We start from the raw sequence: 20,117 nt of genomic DNA on the forward strand, positions 1-20,117 counted from the left end.
TATATCAAAACTGTATTGAATATGCACTATTTTGAAATAAAAACTGACGGCACCAGAAAACTAGACGAGGACCTTAAATGGACTACCAATATTTCCAACGTAGTCAAAAAGGCAAATTAACACTAGGATTCCTGATAAGAAATTTGAGATATTGTTTATCGGAATGCAAGAAAACCGCATATATTTCAATGGTCAGGTCAATAATGGGATATCATATGGTCAATAGTATGGGACCACAAACATCAATAAGCTTGAAAGAATACAGCGACAACCTGCGAGATTTATAACAGGAGACAAATCCACAGAAGTTGGTTGCGTCTCAAACACGCTCACCAAACTGAAACTACAAGACAAACAGACAAGACGCTCAAGCCAGAAACTAATATTTCTATACGAGGTGGTCCAGGGGCTGGTTTCTCAGTGTTATAGAACCAGACAATTAAACAATTAAAAAAAAACTCGTTCAAAAAGAACACTAATTGCTGGCAAGGGCCCGATTTAACAATTATCATAAAATTGAGAATGTGTCAAAGAGACAACAACCCTTCAATACAGCGAGAAACTGCCGCACCTGGAGGAGTCCTTCACCTGGCCCCTAAACAAATTTGAATACTAGTATTTCAGTGATAACGGACGTCATACTAAACTCCAAATTATACACAAGAAACTACAATTAAAAATCATACAAGACTTACAAAGGCCAGTGGCTCCTGACTTGGGACAGACGCTAAAATACGGCTGAGGGGTTAAACATTTTTTTATAGATCTCAACCCCCCCCCCCCCCACCTTTTTATACACCCACTTTTTACTAAAGTGACGCCTTTTCCCTTTTACTTGTCAGAGAAAAGATCTCGCCATCTCGCCATTTGCATGACAGAGGCAATTATCTCAAATATGCTTACACTAATTTTATTTCTCCATGAAAATATTTGCACATGATTTGGGGTTTGGCCCAGGGGTATATATTGAGTAATTTTTAGAGTAAAATGGTAGTCAGGTATCCTGAATGACTGCTCGACAGAAGAGGCAGGCGGAATACAACATGGTTTGTGAATTAGATATTATGATTATATTGTTACAAATTCATTGCAAATGATTTATTTTTTATTTAATATGACATGCAAATTTCAATTATATGGTCATTTTTATAAATTTTCTGTTTACAAAACTTTGAATTATCCGAAAAACTAAGGATTTTCTTACCCCAGGAGTAGATTACCTTAGCCGTATTTGGCACAACCTTTTGGAATTTTGGGTCCTCAATGCTCTTCAACTTTGTATTTGTTTGGCTTTTTAACTATTTTGATCTGAGCGTCACTGATGAGTCTTATGTAGACGAAACGCGCGTCTGGCGTATAAAATTATAATCCTGGTACTTTTGATAACTATCAAAACAAATAGCTTTATTGATAAACATTGTGAATCATTTCGGTTAGTTAATCATCCGATCGACAAAATATTAGATTTGGTAAGGTTGACGGGCTATATGGAGGTGTGGCACCGGGTGGAGTTCACATCGGGAGGACTGGGCGTTAAGCAGCTGTTGATATCGACGGACTAGTGAATATTTTGGTCTTTTTGGTTGTAAATTTTTAAAGAAAGAAAATATAGCGGCAATTTTAAGCTTTTTGACCAGAACTATTCAGTAGGCATGTATATTAATATATATATATGTCAGCCCTTTCCCCTCCTATAAGAATAAAATGGTCCGATAATAGCATTTTATAATTAATAGAAATCGTTTATTACTAGTACCTGTTTTTCCAGTAATGATATAGCCTTTTATAGCCGACTATATGGAATTCTTCGCATTGTTGAAGGCCGTAGATTGCCTATATTTGCTTAAATCGTCTTTATTTGAACTTCGCATTGGTGAATATTTGTCTCATTGGCAATCATACGGTTTATTACCACATCTCCTTATTGTATTTACCTGAAAAATCCAGTCGTTGTATTCCACTGACCAACGACTATTTCATTAAACTTACAATTTGGATAGTTCGATAACGTCGAGGGGCTAAACTAGTCCGGATGCATTTTTATAAAGTTTAATCCGTTCTCGAACGAAATTCCACGTCTGACTCAGTTAACAAAATAAAACTGGGATCCTGTAAACATGCAATTTTTGTATTGTTTTCTTTAAGAGGCATTTGCTGTTATTAATAAATTAAAATTACTTAGGTTTATTTTTCATATGGAGGTGCTCCTACTTACAGGAGGCTTATACACCGAAGAATAACTTGACCGAGCGCCATCTGTCGTCATAATGATCGTTAGCATAATACAAAGATGACATTTCACACATTGACATTTCACGAATCGACAATTTACAAATCATCAATATACACATTGACAATTTACAAATCGGCAAGTTAAAAAACATCAATATACAAATTGAAAATTTACGAATCGACAAGTTACAAAACATCAATATGCAATTTACAAATCGGCAAACATCAATATGCAAATTGACAATTTGCAAATCGACATTTAACGAATCGACAAGTAACAAAACATCAATATACAAATTGACAAAAGTTACAAAACATCAATATACAAATTGACAATTTACGAATCGACAAGTTACAAAACATCAATATACAAATTGACAATTTACAAATCGACAAGTTACAAAACATCAATATACAAATTGACAATTTACGAATCGACAAGTTACAAAACATCAATATACAAATTGACAAATCACACAGTTACAAGTTACACATTGACAAGTTACGATGTAAGAATTTTGACCCCGTTGGCTTTCCATAGTTATTTCACTATCCCTTGTGAGGGGATAGTTTGGCTTCATAAACCATGTTAAACCCCGTCACAGTATGTATGTACCTGTCCAAAAACAGGAGCCTGTAATTCACTGCTTGTCGAATTTTGTTGTATTTCATATTTGCTTTTCGTTTATTGTTTTGTCCAGGCTTTTTATTTTCTTGTTTTTCATTCGTCATTTCAGAGCCTTGTCTTTTATGCAGTATGATATTTCCACATGTTGAAACTCGTACGGTGAATTAAGGTTTATGTACCCTTCTGTGGCCATTTTTGTACGAACTTTTCAAACTTCAATTGTACCAAAACTACAGATATAATGAATAATAGAGATAGGCCATTTTGTACATATTCCAAGGGGAAACTTGATGCAAAGCATTATTTTTTACTGTTCCATTGCATTTAATAGAAAAAGAGGACTTTGAGGCAAATAAATCAAGATTTTTATAGAAAATCCACAGCCTTTATCCTTGTACTCTCATATTTGGCAATTTGATGACTGATAGATATAGGATTACTGCATGCAGTGCTAGCATTGATTTCCTTAAAACAAGTTTATAAATGTAGTTATTGGTTAAAACAAATATAAATATGGCCAAAATCAAGTACACCTTTTAGGGTGCGCTCGACTTTAGTGACTCAGCACGAGGTGTTTTGGAATTTACAGGTTGCTTAGAACTTTTTGTAAAAAATAAACATTAGCACATCATAGAAAATCAAGTGAGTAATTTCTGTTTCAAATTTTATAACAAAAATCTCTGTATTAAAGGCTGTGGATTTTCTATAAAAATCTTGATTTATTTGCCACAAAGTCCTCTTTTTCTATCAAATGCAATGACACAGTAAAAAATAATGCTTTGCAACAAGTTTCCCCTTGGAATAAGTACCAAATGGCCTATCTCTATTATTCATTATATCTGTAGTTTTGATACATTTGAGGTTTGAAAAATTCGTACAAAAATGGCTACAGAAGGGTACATAAACCTTAAGTTGTTAACATCCGTGACATTTTGTTTTTTAGTTATGTTTACACGTAATAAAATATCTTATATACCCGAGTCACAATTGATTTGAACTGCAATGCTTAATATCATGATCATCGCGAATAATCGCCATATACGCTAATGATGGTATTTCATTTAGGTCATACCTATTTAATCGCTTTTGCTCATATGTTTTTTTTTAAATCAAATGATATTTCATAGTTACAAAATAATTACCTTATTCCGATGTTATGTTAACCACCAAGCAATCAATAAATCAGATGTTATTAATTTGTCGTATTTAATCCATATTCATCCTTTAATCATGTATGAATTGTGTAAACTCCTATTTATTAAAAAACAAGGTCATTTTGATTTACCTTCATTATTAGTGTACACACGTACTAAATACCGTTCGATTTAAATACCCATGTACTGTATTTATATAGTATTGATTTACCTAGTGTTCCTTTTTTTCATTTTCAGAAAGTATAGCCAATTTCAAATGTGAGCCTTGAATGAACGGCTGATTTTTATTGTTGATGCATTTTGCACAAACTTTGAGTTAAGTAGCACACATTGTAACTTATTTGTAATAGTTAAAACATGTTTAAGGTTCATGTGGACCCTATGGCTAAAATGGCCGTATTTTCACCTCAAAATTTACTCTGAGTACAGAAAAACCTGCGCATTTATGAAAAAATTCAGGCATAGCATGCCGTTGATAAAAGAATTTTAAGTATGTTTTATGTTTTAGAAAATAAAAACTTACCAGGATTTTGCCGTGCACTTTTTTTCATTCCTCCAGAAGGTGCCAAAATAAACTAAGTTGGGAAACAGGTTTGAGAACTTCCCCATAGGTAAAAATTAAAGTGAGCATTTTTAATTGACATGGACATAAGATGGACAATAGATACCTGACAATAATTGGTTATTTAAACTGTATACCTGAGTGGACCATATCAAGATAAACTCAACTGTTTGTTAATTTTATCATCTTCTGCAGAGACGAAAAAAAGTGTACATGGTGTACGGCAAAATCCAGTAAGGCCGTGTTCACATTGACCTAAATTCGGTGTTGTGTTAGTGTAACTCACACGTAAACTAAACACAATTGCGTTCCCATTGATAAAACTCAATGTTTACATGTAGTTTAAATCATGTTTTACCTACATACAGTCGATAGTCAATGTAGGCCTTGTGTAGGTTAAGTGTACACAAAACTAGTCATTTAGGACATTAGTTTTATCGTGTATATATTTAAGGAGGAAACTATTTTTGAGTAAAATTTATATTTTTGATAATTATAAGTTGTCTAAATTTTACAGATTTGTTTTTGTTAAAAAAAATTAACGTACTTTATTAACCCCTAATCAAGACTCAAAGCAGCATCATTGCCGAACCCATTAGGCAGCAACCAATTGATTTTCGGGGAGGGGCTATTATAGTTGAGTATAAAACATAAAGGCAAAGGGGTGGGGTGGTGAGCTATGGATTTTGTTTTGGAAACAAAAAATGTTTCCAGTTTTTTGCCCTGAAGCTGCCACTAAATATAATGCTAAAATTGATTTCGACTTGTCACCAAAATTTGTCCTGAAAAAATCAATAGCTCACGCCCCCTCCCCCTCTACAAAAAATGAAGTGAATAGTTGCTGCTTTATTCATTTGAAAAGTTCTTCCCGAATAGACTTGACGTACACAGAAATATTCGCCACTGGTCTTTACTCAAAAAACGATTCACGCATAAATGCATGACTAAAAAAAGTGTGAGGTAAATGATATGTTTATCTAGTATCTCAGTTCCGTTTAATAACTTAATAATACGTAAAATAAATAAAAAAACGTTACCCTATTCCTTTACTAAATACTCATTGAAGAAGAAATACCATTTGAAACGAACAGAAAAGATACAAATGTAGTGATCCCTAATATCTCAATCCTTTTATTTTCGGCTGTAAGCACGCTGTTGCAGCTAACGTTTTCTAATGCGTTATCGAGACATCTCTAGTATTTTCAACTACTGCAAATTATAAAAATAGCTTTCATAAAGTAGCAACCACTTAACTTAAAAAAATGGGGGAGGGTTATCTTCTTTATCTGAGTCAGATTTTTTTTCGCGCGTACGTTTTTATTCCTTTTTTTTCGATGCTGGTGATCAACTACTTTAATTCAATATTTAACACTATAATGTATGGGGGAAACTCTTGATTCAGAATATGTTTTATATCATCTGTATGACCATTTTTTTTTTTTAAATTGGGGATTGGAATATTTCCATTCTCACCCCCCCCCCTTTTTGAAGTCAAATGGTTGTTCCCTTACCGCTAGAAAAATTTTCCAAAAATTTTGAATTCAGTTCTACGTAATGAACATTTAAATGACATATAGTTTACAAGTGGGAACAAATCTTATGTACAGGTAGCTAAACAAGGTGTATAGATGTGAACAAATGTAATGTGAAACCAGTGTACACTTCACTAAACTAATTGTAAACATGTTAACTCTACACGGCGTTTGGTGTGAACACGGCCTAAAATTATGAATTTTCTAAATCATACAATGCATTTGAATTCTATTTATCTAGGGCATGCTATGCTTTAAAACTTTTCTAGATGCACAGGTTTGCCTGTACTCAAAGAATATGTTGAGGTGAAAATACGGCCATTTTAGCCATAGGGTCCACGTGAACCTTAACAGTGGCGGATTCAGAATTTTTTGTAAGGGGGCGCTGACTGACCTAAAGAGGGGGCACTCCAGTCACACTTCAGTGATTCCTTATATAATCAACCAATTTTTTCCAACGAAAGAGGAGGCCCGGGCCCCTGGATCCGCCTATGTTTAATAACTTCAATTAATACTGTTAGCTTTATGTATAAAACCTGCTTTTATTTATTTTACCAGATCTTGAGTCTGTTCAAGTTCAAGGAAGATTTGAAAAATAGTCTATGTCACAGATTTTGGAAACATTTTGCATAAAAAAGTACTTTGGTCGTCTAAAGTAAAAACATGCATTTATCTCTTTTATTGTGTGAAATTCTACTGATTATATTCTTTCAAAATGGGCTCACATTTGTATAGAAAGCGATATATATATAAAAAATACAATTAGCGAAAAACCTTCTGAAATTTGTATTAAAATCTTCAAATCTCTAACTTCGAATGCACAGACTTTCTTCAAAAACTACATAGATTTCCATTTAAGTGATAAATATATTTTACATTAAAAAGGTGAAATTAGGAATTACATGTAAATACTTAAATTTAGGAATAACATGTAAATACTTGAATTTAGAAATTACGTGTAATTCCCGATGTACTAAGTAAATACAAGTAATTCTTGAAACGGCCCAGTTATTACCAGTAATTACTAAATTAAAAGAAATTTTTACACCTATTTACTAACTGGGTTTTCTGGTATATCATTTTATTCTAGTATCAACTAATTTGAACAAAGGTATACAGCAAAACATATTAATATACATTACATTGCATTGTACATTTATTGAGGAAGCATTAAATATGAGTTATTTTACAACGGTATGATCAGTATAGACGACAGGTTAACATCAGAGAAAATCCAGTTCGTCATTAATAATTCTAATAAATTGGCACAATTTTTGAAGTTTAGGTTTCTGTTCATAATAGCATTACATTTTAAAACATGACAGTTCGTTAGGTATTTCTTGTCAATACGTAGTGTTCTATCTGTCAGGAGACAGCTGCATTCCAGTACATAGTGGTATTCGTCACCTATAACAACTCTGCTCAACGGACACTTTCTTTGTTTTCAGGGAACGTTTTGCCATCTACCATTTTCAATCGGCAGTTTATGGTTCATTGTCCTAAACCGCAACATTGTTATTACATCATTATCATCAAGTACGTTAAGGTAGTGTTCGAAATTGTTTGATATCTTGTATAGGCGATAATTCAGGGTTTTAGGCGAATCGTTTACCTTTCCTGACCCTGACTGTGTAAACTGATCTTCTAGTCTTTCTTTAATTATCGATTGAAAGTTTAGTGATGTATTTTGGAATGACCATACTTAAAAGAATCCACAATTGTCTAGAATACCTTTCCTCTTGTCTAACGATCGCGATCGAAATGTTGTTTCTTGTCACAACTTGAAAAGGTATCGAATAGAGGGACGAAAGATACCAAAGGGACAGTCAAACTCATAAATCTAAAACAAACTGACAACGCCATGGCTAAAAATAAAAAAGACAAACAGACAAACAATAGTACACATGACACAACATAGAAAACTAAAGAATAAACAACACGAACCACACCAAAAAACTAAGGGTGATCTCAGGTGATCATACATAAGACTCATCAGTGACGCTCATATCAAAAAAGTTAAAAAGCTAAACAAGTACAAATTTGAAGAGCATGAAGAAGCCTCAATACTGTAAAAAGCTTCTGTCCAAATTTGATAAAAACCCGGGATGGTTAAGGAAATCTAATAAATGTTTTAAAAACTGCAGAGTGTATGTAATGTTAATAGGGGAAAAACTTGTCCATTTATAAGTAATAAGCGTAAGCAACACGACGGGTGACACATGTGGAGCACGATATGCTTACACTTCCGGAGCACCTGAGTGACACGGGTTGTTAAAATAAGCGCACAAGTCCTTAATCTCATATTTTAAACATAATTCATTGACCGATAAACCAGCTGAGACTATTATGGGGTTTTATCTGTAGCTGTCATTCGGCTAGCCGCAATTCAATTGAATCACATTTTTCTCTAGAAATGTTTCCAAATAGATTGATAGCTTTTACATGGATTTCAGCTTCTATATGGAATAAACCAGATAAGGTATAAACTGCAGAATCAGCTACATTGGAATTTAAAGACAAAATTTGTTTGATCCATTTTTATACTGAATAAGGATATTATTTAGTATTTTCCTTTTGGTAATTAAATTTCAAACATACAAGTCAATATTGGCAGAAAATATGTTCTTATCTTTGTTATCTATCAATCATGTGTTTCTTTGTCTAATAGGTTCTCCTATTAATTTATATTATAGTCCTGTCATATTATGTTGTCATTCCAATGTTATATTTAACATTGCCGTTAAAGTGCGAGGTTTGGCATGCCACAAAACCAGGTTCAACCCACCTTTTTTTTCCCTTTAAAAATGTCCTGTACAAGTCAGGAAGATGGCCATTGTTATATCATTGTTCGTTTCTGTGTGTGTTACAGTTTAAGGTTGCGTCGTTTGTTTTCTCTTATTTTTTAGTGTAAATTCACATTGCGATAAGACGTGTCACGGTACTTGTCTATCCCAAATTCATGTATTTGGTTTTGATGTTATATTTGTTATTCTCGTGGGATTTTGTTTGATGCTTGGTCCGTTTCTGTGTGTGTAACACTTCAGTGTTGTCGTTGTTCTCTTATATTTAATGCGTTTCCCTCGGTTTTAATTTGTTACCCCGATTTTGTTTTTTGTCCATGAATTTATGAGTTTTGAACAGCGGTATACTACTGTTGCCTTTATTTATCAATGAAATAGAGGTTTTACTATCTTAACCATTCTCTCCATGGAGGTCTGTATCCATTAGACTGTACATCGCTCTACGTGCTTTCTTTATATTTTCATTTACTGTTGTGTCAGCAAAGTTTCCATCAGTTTTTTTAATTCTTATATGGCAGGCATTTGAAACAATTGACATGTGTTTTCCATTTAATTTCCAAAATCCATCTTCAATTTCATAGATTAGCGGCATGTTTTTACTGGTATACCGCTTTTTGTAGACTGTGATAAGTATCCTTCCCGTTTGCTTAATTCCAAATCAATGTTATTCATGGTTTGTTGTTCTAGAGGGTTATTGGAGACAAGTGCATCTAGGAGCACAGTAATTGATGTTCCCTACTCTTATACCAAGACCTGATGTACTTAAATTTTGAGCTGCTTTTTCGCTTTGCTTAACATTTGTTAAGCAAAGCGAAAAAGCAGCTCAAAATTTGTTTTTCAATCTGTTTGATATAATGGAAACACAGGATGTCATAATTTTCGGAATTTTTGTGATGACATATTTGACAACCAACACTAATGTTTAATAATGAAACACTTGTTTAACCCCGACGCATTTTTTAGCCTGGCCCAAGTCAGGAGCCTCTGGTCTTTGATTTTCCTGCTGCAGTGAAGACCTCATGTTGGCCTTCGGCTGTTATCTGCTTTTTGGTAAGGTTGTTGTTTTTTGACACATTCTCAATTTTATGTAATGTAAATATCTAAAGTAATTAGTCTAAAAAAGTGAGTTTTACTACAAATATAACATTTATTTAACAGGACCAATTAACCATGAAAATTGGTCAAGAACAGACAATACCTTCCAGACAGATATATACATCTTTGAATCATTACATACACAACTTATAAATGACCTCTAATTTATAGTATCTAAGAAACGGATCACATCAAGTAATTTTAACCTTGATCACTGATCCATAAAATGATGGACATGTAGACCTAGCTAGAAACCTATGCACCAATTATAGTACTTTGTAACGTAATAAAAGAAAAATTCACATGACAGCAAAAAACACATTTCAAAGCATTCGCTGAATCATGCAAATGAGGTCAAGGACGATAGACATACGACAGACAGAATCTTTGTAAAATAAGGTATTCATGAAAAGAATTTCTTTGGTCAAAATTAAGGACTCATTTGAATTGTTGTAACCACTATCTCGTCGATTCCTTGAATGTGACTTACCATGGGTCCTCAATGCTCTTCAACTTTGTATTTGTTTGGCTTATTAACTATTTTGATCTGAGCGTCACTGATGAGTCTTATGTAGACGAAACGCGCGTCTGGCGTATAGAATTGTAATCCTGGTACTTTTGATAACTATTTACACCACTGGGTCGATGCCACTGCTGGTGGACGTTTCGTCCCCGAGGGTATCACCAGACCAGTAGTCAGCACTTCGGTGTTGACATGAATATCAATTACATGGTCATTTTTATAAATTTTCTGTTTACAAAACTTTGAATTATTCGAAAAACTAAGGATTTTCTTACCCCAGGAGTAGATTACCTTGGCCGTATTTGGCACAACTTTTTGGAATTTTGGGTCCTCAATGCTCTTCAACTTTGTATTTGTTTGGCTTATTAACTATTTTGATCTGAGCGTCACTGATTAGTCTTATGTAGACGAAACGCGCGTCTGGCGTATAGAATTGTAATCCTGGTACTTTTGATAACTATTTACACCACTGGGTCGATGCCACTGCTGGTGGATGTTTCGTCCCCGAGGGTATCACCAGCCCAGTAGTCAGCACTTGGGTGTTGACATGAATATCAATTACATGGTCATTTTTATAAATTTTCTGTTTACAAAACTTTGAATTATTCGAAAAACTAAGGATTTTCTTATCCCAGGAGTAGATTACCTTGGCCGTATTTGGCACAACTTTTTGGAATTTTGGGTCCTCAATGCTCTTCAACTTTGTATTTGTTTGGCTTATTAACTATTTTGATCTGAGCGTCACTGATGAGTCTTATGTAGACGAAACGTGCGTCTGGCGTATAGAATTGTAATCCTGGTACTTTTGATAACTAATTACCAAATTGAACATATCACGGTGTTTGAACGACTGGGCAACACAAAGGGTGCCACATATATTGTGGCAATGCTTTTCCATCCTGGGCACCTGATATCTCCCATGGAATTTGGTGGGGTATAGGTTACTCAGTCTTTATGTTTTGTGTTGAGCTTTGTATACTCATCATTCGTTTGTGTCATGTAAATTGTAGTCAAAATTTGACAATAATTGTTTTGGTTTAAATTGTTTCATATTTTTTATGTAGGGTGCTTTATTAGCGAAACAGACAGAATTAGTTTTTCTCATTGTTGAAGGCCGTAAATTGACCTATAATTGCTTTTATCGTCATTATTTGAACTTTCATAGATAGTTGTTTCATTGGCATTCATACTATATTTCCTTATTCTCATAATGTCCACAATTTCTTGGTAAACTAACATAAACCAAATCATCAACCTGAAACAGTAAGAATGGACACAGACAATAGTGACCACAACTATTGAAGGCAGGGACTAAAATCGTACAAATATGGCCACAGCTGTCACCAGATTAGCATTCCTATATCTTCTATTTAGTGATAAATGTCATGGAGAGTTGATCTCTTCTCAAACACAAGAATGTTACATTATAATTTTTTTTCAAATACAGTTTTTTCAAATCATGGTTTCCGATAAGATCGTACATGTCTTGTTTTGAAATTTTATTTCGCTTCCAAACAGTTTATTTGAATATCTTATAACAGACTGATTTCTAAAGACAACTAAACAAGGAATGACCTTCAGGAAGTAAAAATTCACAAAAATCATACAGAATTTTGAACATACCAAATTAAAAACAATGCCTGTTCTATACAACTATTTCTGTTCGTACAATGTTATTTAAACAATTTTTCTATACTAACATTGTAAATGGAAATGAAATGTATAATCTAAGCAATTAAATACAAAATACAACAGTTGCATTGTAGCAAACATGAGCTATGATTATATCACTGTACGATTCATAGTTAGACTAAAACTTATTTCCTCATTAAATGGTCACACTTTATCTATAGGAACTGTAAAAACTTTGTTGTAACTTCTGTTCTGAAAATGATCCCATTGGACAATTTAATAAAAGTTTGGGAATTACGAATAGCAACAGAGTTTACAAAATTTTCAAAATAAGTTTGAAGCAATTATTTGTTTAATTACAAACTTCATAAGGATGTCTAAACTTTGTAATCATTTCTCAATCATTTTGATTGTTGGTTAGTGTTTAATTCCACTTCCAATGTTTGGATCTATGATGGTGGCCAGATTTTTTTGGCAATAGAACCAGAGTACCTTTAAGATACATAGACCTTGAGCAGGTTTTGGAGGTGGTTATATTTTGCAATCAGAAATGCAGCTTACCTGAAAGAACAACACATACTTTTGACTTTTGTCCTCTATCATATGAAGTTAGAGAAGATATTACAGTTGAAACAAACTATAAATATAGCATAAAAACAAGCATTTCATAAATTGAAAATGATACCTGCAAACTTTTTAAAATATCTACCAGTTTGGATGATCTCATGCATCTCTCATGCATATCAAAAGTTTCTAATACTCTTTGATTTTTAATGAGTGTATTTGTGGATGTTTCAGATATATTTTTTTATAATGGAGGATTTTATTAGTAATGTCAACTCCTCTAGGAGAAATCCCCAAACAATAAGAAAAGATGACAGGTCCGAATTAAGCTTGAATGAAATCTTATCACCTCATTTATATTAAGGAATCAAAACAAGGTTCTATTTGATATTAATTGTCATTTCAGTCATCAACAAGTTCTTTAACATAACATGATAAAAGCAAAACAAAGGTTTATAAACTATTTGTTCACATGTAAAAATGTTTCAGAGTTCAATAATTAGCACTTTTATGATATCTCCGTGACAACACATCAACTTGTATCCATAACCATAGAATCTGAAATGGAGGCTTGCGCATCTTTCTGAATACTTTCAAACATGGCCGCCATCTCAGTGTTGGATTTGATATATGACAAGAATTCATTCATCTGTGGGCTTTTATCTGGAAAAGAAAGGCAAATTTCTAAGTTGCTGTTAAGAAGAGCAACTGCTTAGTGTAAAGGTCAACGAAAAAGGGCTATTACTGTTACAAAAATGTGTTTATAGTGTATAACAAATGAGTAGCACCTTAATCATAAAGTGATGATTCTCAGAGCCACTGTTTGAAAGTAGTTCACAAATGAATCATGATGTTGACACATATTACAAATCAAATTCTTCTACCATTGGAAGCAAAAGTGTATAATGTAAACCAGAACAACAAAAATAAACTCATCATAGATAACACAATTGAAATTTTGTATTACACCAGACACATGTTTAATCCACAAAAGACTCATCAGTGACGCTCGGATCAAAAAAAATAAATGCCAAAAAATATATGGTAATCTATTCCAGAGAAGAAAAGCCTTAGTATTTCAAAAAGTTCAAATTTTTTTTTCTAAAAAGTAAATTTATAATTATAACCATATCAATGATGATTAATGTCAATCCAGAAGTGCTGACAACTCAGCTGGTGATGTTTTAGAGTTCTTTAAATACAGAAAAGTATTTTTCTATTAGTAAAGGTCTTAAGAGGCAAAAACATATGTGAACAAACTATTTACCTGCATCAGTTATTGCTAACAATGCTGCTACAGCTCTCATGGCAGATCTCTTTAACTCGTCTTGTTTCTCAAACTCCTGTTTAACAGAGTGAGCTTTCACCTTTGTTGTACATGTTGCTCTTAGTGGCTCCACCAATCTGTCCAATTCTACAAAAAAGGAAAGAACCATGAGTGATTTATATCATATACCCTACGCCTCTCACATAAAGGGGCAAAGCTAATATTGGCCTGCTGGAATAGATAATCTTTGAATGATACAAAACAAACCAATTATATCCTTCCCTTTTTGGGGAAAAAATGTGTTGTTTCAAATAAGGAAAAGATCTTGAACTCTTCTGAGAAATTAACTAGGTGAATTAAATTTTCCAATATATGTGGAAAAACATGAAATGACCTTTTTTCAATGACCTTAATTCACAAAAAAATATGTTATAATAAAACTAGAGTCCCATAGACATGGATTGATTGAACTTTATTTTGACAATACAAAAAAATCATGATTTTATAATTAGTTTATAAATATAAAGTGTCAATAAAATATTGCAAAATACAAATACTGTAAATTCAGAAATCATTCTTGTGTTTTTATTATTGCAAAAAATGGGACTGAGTCATAATCTCAATAATTGAAATTGCATTTTAATAAATTTTCTGCATCAATTAAACAGTATTTTTCTCAATTTGGCAACATCAAAAATTGCATTTTAGACTAAAATGACAAAATCGCAATAATAAATGCATGCAATAATTTCTGAATTTACAGTAGTCCATACAAAAAAGAGATAATTTTTGACATTTGAGCTGCATCAGAAAGAAATTGACCTTATGCCAGTTCACGTACACATGTACATGTTTAAAGCCTTTTTGTGGATTTTGGAACATTCAAATGCGAAATGAAAGACGAACTTGGGCTTATTTTGTAGGGTCCTTATAACAACTAAATTTTCAAATAGTCACAGAAAGTGCATAGAGATTTTGTGAACTGTCAAGCAGAAATAAGTTACCATATCATGTATTGAAATTAATTTGCATACCGTCGATTTCTATCAGACTCAGCTTATATGGCAATACATACTTTGTAAAACAGCACTAGGACATAAATGAGCCAGTCTAACTAACATCAGGTACGTCAACATTTTGATATCGTAGTGATCTTTTAAACCATCCTCTACATGATTCAGGAATTCAAATATATCTAGTCTATCTAAACAGGAATCTAGTAAAGTGTACATACACTCAAAGGCAGCCTGAAACATAGAATTTGTAAATAATAAAAATATTTATTACATTGGTTGCAACAAAATACCAAGATTTCCATGTTAAATAAAAATTTCAATTTCAAATCCTTAGACATAGCTATTGTTGATGAAATTGCATCAAAACAAATTAGGACTGCACAGAAAAAGATAAACGTTCTTGTATTTTATTCTGTTCTTCCTATTTTAAAGCCCATAGTCAATGTCATAAAATGAATAATTATTCCAAGAATTCAAAACTTGTCACAAACCAAAACTGAAAATTAACTCATGCCCGACTTATATTCATGAATTAATATGTTGGTGTTAAATTGTAGAATAGTTATTCTACAAATATGTACAATTTTTTATAATCAGTTTTTCAGTAAGTTTATACTGTAGACACATCAATTTTTGTGGGGTTAAAATTTCGTGGTTTAGTCATTTTATAAAATTTCATGGGGATTTAATTTCGTGGTTTCCATTAAATGGCAGTGCTCTTATATGACGGTTACATTTTCCTGGGTTTTTTAATTTCATGTATATATTCTTTCCACAAAATAAACGAAATTAAATCCTCCATGGAAATTTCTGTTTTTACAGTATACATGCCACACAACGTTTTTACAGAAACTGATTTTTCTTGCTTCAAAATAGTTACTGCTCTTTATCATGTGGTGAGGGGATGTATTTGTGATGAACAGTGTTTGTGAAATATCATTTTTAATTGATATAAAATTGAACAAGCTTAATTTTTTTCCTTTTTCATGGATTTCAAAGACTTTTAAATAATTCAATTACTTTAATTTCTCAGAGTTCTCATGATTTTTGTTGATTTCAAATACAAATGAAAAAAGTGAGAAGGTTTATAAATAAGTAGCACAGAAAATAATTGCTGACAATATATACCTTGTATTTTGTATGATATACATGGTGACATATTCAGTCCTCATTTTGAATACAAATGTACTTGTCACATGTCTGAGTTCTTACCTTTCTAATATCTAATCCATCATCTAATGTGTGTTTAAACGGACCCATCTCAACTTCTCTTATCAGTTCTTTCTAAAAAAATAAATAAACTTATATTTTGAAATCTCTGATGTATTAGCTTTTGATATTACTTGAACTTGAGTAATGCTTATTGAAACAACATTCAACATTTCATGTGAATTAAACTAACACCAGAACCAAGATATTTTTTGTAGGGACCTTTGTATAAGTCTGTACTATATCATAACCACCAGTCTGATGCCTATGACCAGAAAAAATGTATTTAGATTAGTAAGTTTTTGAAAGTTTTTGTTTAGAAACATAGGAAAATTGTTGGAACTGGTCTTCAGACTAGTAGTTAATAAAGATTTTTGTGCAGACTGTAGTATAAAAGTCAAGCATAATGGTAATGTTCGATTCAACTGCAAAATTTTCTATGAACAATTGAAATGATGATATAGTTTAAATATATATAACATTCTTATCTGTGATTAGTTGATTTCAAAACATGATCTGCTATTTTGTATCGTAAGAATAAACATTTGTAAAATATTTCTTAAACACAGTATGTATAGATATAAAAAGATGTGGTCAATGACAGTATGTATAGTTAAATCATGACTTTACCAGACTTTTGTTTCACTATATATTTTTTTTACTTACCCTAACTTTTGTTTCATTATATAAATGTGGTAAAACACTATCTAATAAATCTCGGATTAAAGTTGGTTTGTTGTGAGCAGCTGAGTTAAATGTTACCAAGGCAACACGTCGAACATTTAAATCTGGGTCTTGCAAAGTCTTAAGGAAATCTCCAATACAAGTGCGTAATAAAGCATCTATGCCTTGTGGCTGAAAAATAAATCAGAGAGTATAAAGTAAAATGTATGCAGATTTTCCTGAAATTGCAATAATTATTTTTTCATTTCTATCCATTCTTCAAAAATCACAATAAAATATGCAAAGAATAATTTCTGTATTTATGAATGTTTGCTCCCCTGTTTGAATATAACAAGGCTACCAAAATTTGTACTTAATCTGAGTTTTGTGGTAATAAGCACTGTGTATAAGTTTCGTAGCATTTGGTTGAGGTAAACATGGTAAACTAGTTATAAACAAGAATGTGTCCCCAGTACACGGATGCCCCACTCGCACTATCATTTTCTATGTTAAGTGGACCGTGAAATTGGGGTTAAAACTCTTATTTGGCATTAAAATTAGAAAGATCATATAATGAGGAACATGTGTACTAAGTTTCAAGTTGATTGGATTTCAACTTCATTGACCAAAAACTTTAACCTCAAGCAGGACGAACGGACGTACGGACAGACGAAAGATTGTAGGTATCGTAGGTGAGGCATAAAAAAAAAAACGAAAATTCAGCAATTCATATGTTCATAAATTTATATTTTATATGAAATTTTTAAAAGTGACTTTTTAAACTATATGTAATAAAATTATTAGGGGTTTGTGGGCAATTTTTTTTTTGTGCATTACACTGACTATAAAATCTGACAAAATGTCAAAAAACATGACTAGCAAAAATCCTTAATGTGCTAAATAAGTTGGAGATATCCAAATAACATAACTACTAACACTTAAAAAATCTAATGGTTCAGATCCACTGTGGTTTGTTTGTTTTTTCAAATACCATGCTTATACCTGATACAGGATTATGGAATCTAGCTACAAGAAAATTATACCCACTATGCAATAATGTATTATTACAGAGACAAATTCTTGACATAGCTACCAACCTGATCTGATATAGTGAATTTGATTGCTGTGACAACTGTAGATCTAGTTAAAGCTGACTGAGAATTTAGATGTTGTTTAAGGTTTGAGAGCAAGTTGGCAGGATCTATAAGGGTTAGTTTACCCAGGCATTCAGATACTACATTCCTGGTCCCTTCTTCAGGACATTCACAGTGATGGAACAACATATTCCTAAAAAAAGAAACAGGATAACAGTCTGATATACATTAACCAGTGGTTTTCTTAATTAACTCTAGCTTACTTAACCAAAAACAGAATAACAGGTACTTCATTTACCAGTTGTACTCTCTGGGTAACCAACCACCAGTGGTACTCTCTGGGTAACCAACCAATACAAATGAAAATTGAAATAAAAATTGCACTATGTAAACACTGTTTCACCCTACAGAAAAACATCAATTCTGCTATTTCTTGGGGTTGTTGTTCCTCACTAGTTAATTAGTTAAGTGTGTTTTGTGGCCTTTGTCCTTCTGTTATTGTTTTAACAACAAGAATTAAAAGGAGTAAGGTAAGGACCGATTTTGGTCTCAAATTTCAGTTTCATCTGACGAAAGATTTTGACCACTTTTTAAACACTTAAGTGTCTATTTCTAGTGTTTCCTGCAGCTTTTAAAAAGGGCAGGGTAATTGTTAGCTCAGAGGGCACATTAAGCGCGATGGACAACAATTTTAGGGCACTTAGGCAATTTCTATAAAATGGATTCATTTACATGTAAAACATACTAGTTTAGTACTATAAAAAGGACATATACATCTGTAATCAGTCATTAAATCAAATTGTTAAACAAGAAAAAGTGTTTAAAACATATATGAAATATTTAAAACAATAAACACAATTATAAACAAAATTCAGTTCTTTAAAAGTGTTTAAAAACAAGAAAGAACTATGTCATATATATAAAAATATTGCTTTGGTCATATCAATTGTCATTGACAAATCCTCCTTTTTTTCCCTAAAAACAGGTTGACACATTCATGATATCCAGGGTCATTTTTAGTAACCAAAATTTATTAAATTACAAAAAAAAAATAACTTTACAAATTAACCCCTTCCCCTCTACACCCTTTTCCAAATTAAATTAATATAGATACACCAAGTTTTACTACTTTCATAGCACTACCCATATCAGCTGTTTATTTTAAATGTCTATAAATAGCCAGACATAGTTGTCTGTTACTTAGGTGTTTTCCCCAAGTATTTTTCCCCGCCTAAAATGATCATGTGACATGTTTGTAAACAAAAGAAAACATTTGATCAAGGAATTCATTTATTTTCTGGATTATTCTGCTTTTAATAATTTAGTTTGGATTTTTATTCATTTCATTTAAGGTACGGTCAAGCATTTGTATTTAAAAAATAGTTAGCAAAGAATTTTTACTTTTCAATTTGACAAATGTCTCATGATCGCTGTTCATTGGTTTGTTCAACCATGCAAACAATGTAAATTATGTAAATTAGAAATCTATCAGCTGTCAAAAGAATTGATCTAAGCATCACATCGATGTTTTATCATTAATCTTCTAGGCAAAACGATGTTTCTGGGACTTGGGGGATACAATCAGGACGCGTGATTAGTATCTGTATTCACTATTGGCGTCCTAGTGAACTTTTGTTTTGAAGGGAAATAACTCGAGCGGTATTCATAAAATATGTCTTTCAGTACCGGTTGTTAATTACGACGATAAAGGCATGGCAAAAAATATGTCTTTCAGTACTGGTTGTTAATTACGACGATAAAGGCATGGCGTCAGGAATTTCAACAAAATTTGGGCAGGGCGCCAATTTTTTTTCCCAAAAAGGGCAGGGCGTCGAGAAATCGCAGCAGGGCGCCATTACACGCCAAAACCACCTGTAGGAAACACTAATTTCATATGATTCAATTAATTTATGTGAAAGATTTTAACTTATTCAGTCATTAAAAACGATCCGATTCAAGCTAAAATATGAATAATCAGCTGCGCCATGAGCGCATGATACGCCTGACGTCTTATGTGGAAGTTATATGCAATAATCATCAATAGTTTCTAAAAAAGTTTTAAGCAATAACCATATATAGTTTTTCAGACACGGCGGGAAACCCCCCACCCTGGTTTTTTTTTACAAAAAACTAAATATCACTTAA

At 32.5% G+C, this 20,117-nt stretch overlaps 1 protein-coding gene across 2 annotated transcripts in view; it reads right to left on the minus strand.

Moving 5' to 3' along the window:
• Positions 1 to 12,011: 12,011 nt before the first annotated feature.
• The window catches only part of LOC134690723 (cullin-associated NEDD8-dissociated protein 1-like), a 35,238-nt gene continuing 27,132 nt past the window's right edge, over positions 12,012 to 20,117 (minus strand). For both annotated transcript variants that reach the window (XM_063550753.1, XM_063550754.1), the window contains 6 exons: positions 17,976 to 18,165; positions 16,882 to 17,070; positions 16,219 to 16,290; positions 15,066 to 15,237; positions 13,991 to 14,137; positions 12,012 to 13,386 (listed from right to left, as the gene is read on the minus strand). In XM_063550753.1, coding sequence (XP_063406823.1) covers positions 13,256 to 13,386; positions 13,991 to 14,137; positions 15,066 to 15,237; positions 16,219 to 16,290; positions 16,882 to 17,070; positions 17,976 to 18,165 — 901 coding nt within the window. In that variant the 3' untranslated portion in view covers positions 12,012 to 13,255. The remainder of the gene's footprint in view (positions 13,387 to 13,990; positions 14,138 to 15,065; positions 15,238 to 16,218; positions 16,291 to 16,881; positions 17,071 to 17,975; positions 18,166 to 20,117) is intronic.

The sequence above is a fragment of the Mytilus trossulus genome, chromosome 11, assembly GCF_036588685.1.
Source record: "Mytilus trossulus isolate FHL-02 chromosome 11, PNRI_Mtr1.1.1.hap1, whole genome shotgun sequence".
Lineage (NCBI taxonomy): Eukaryota > Metazoa > Mollusca > Bivalvia > Mytilida > Mytilidae > Mytilus > Mytilus trossulus.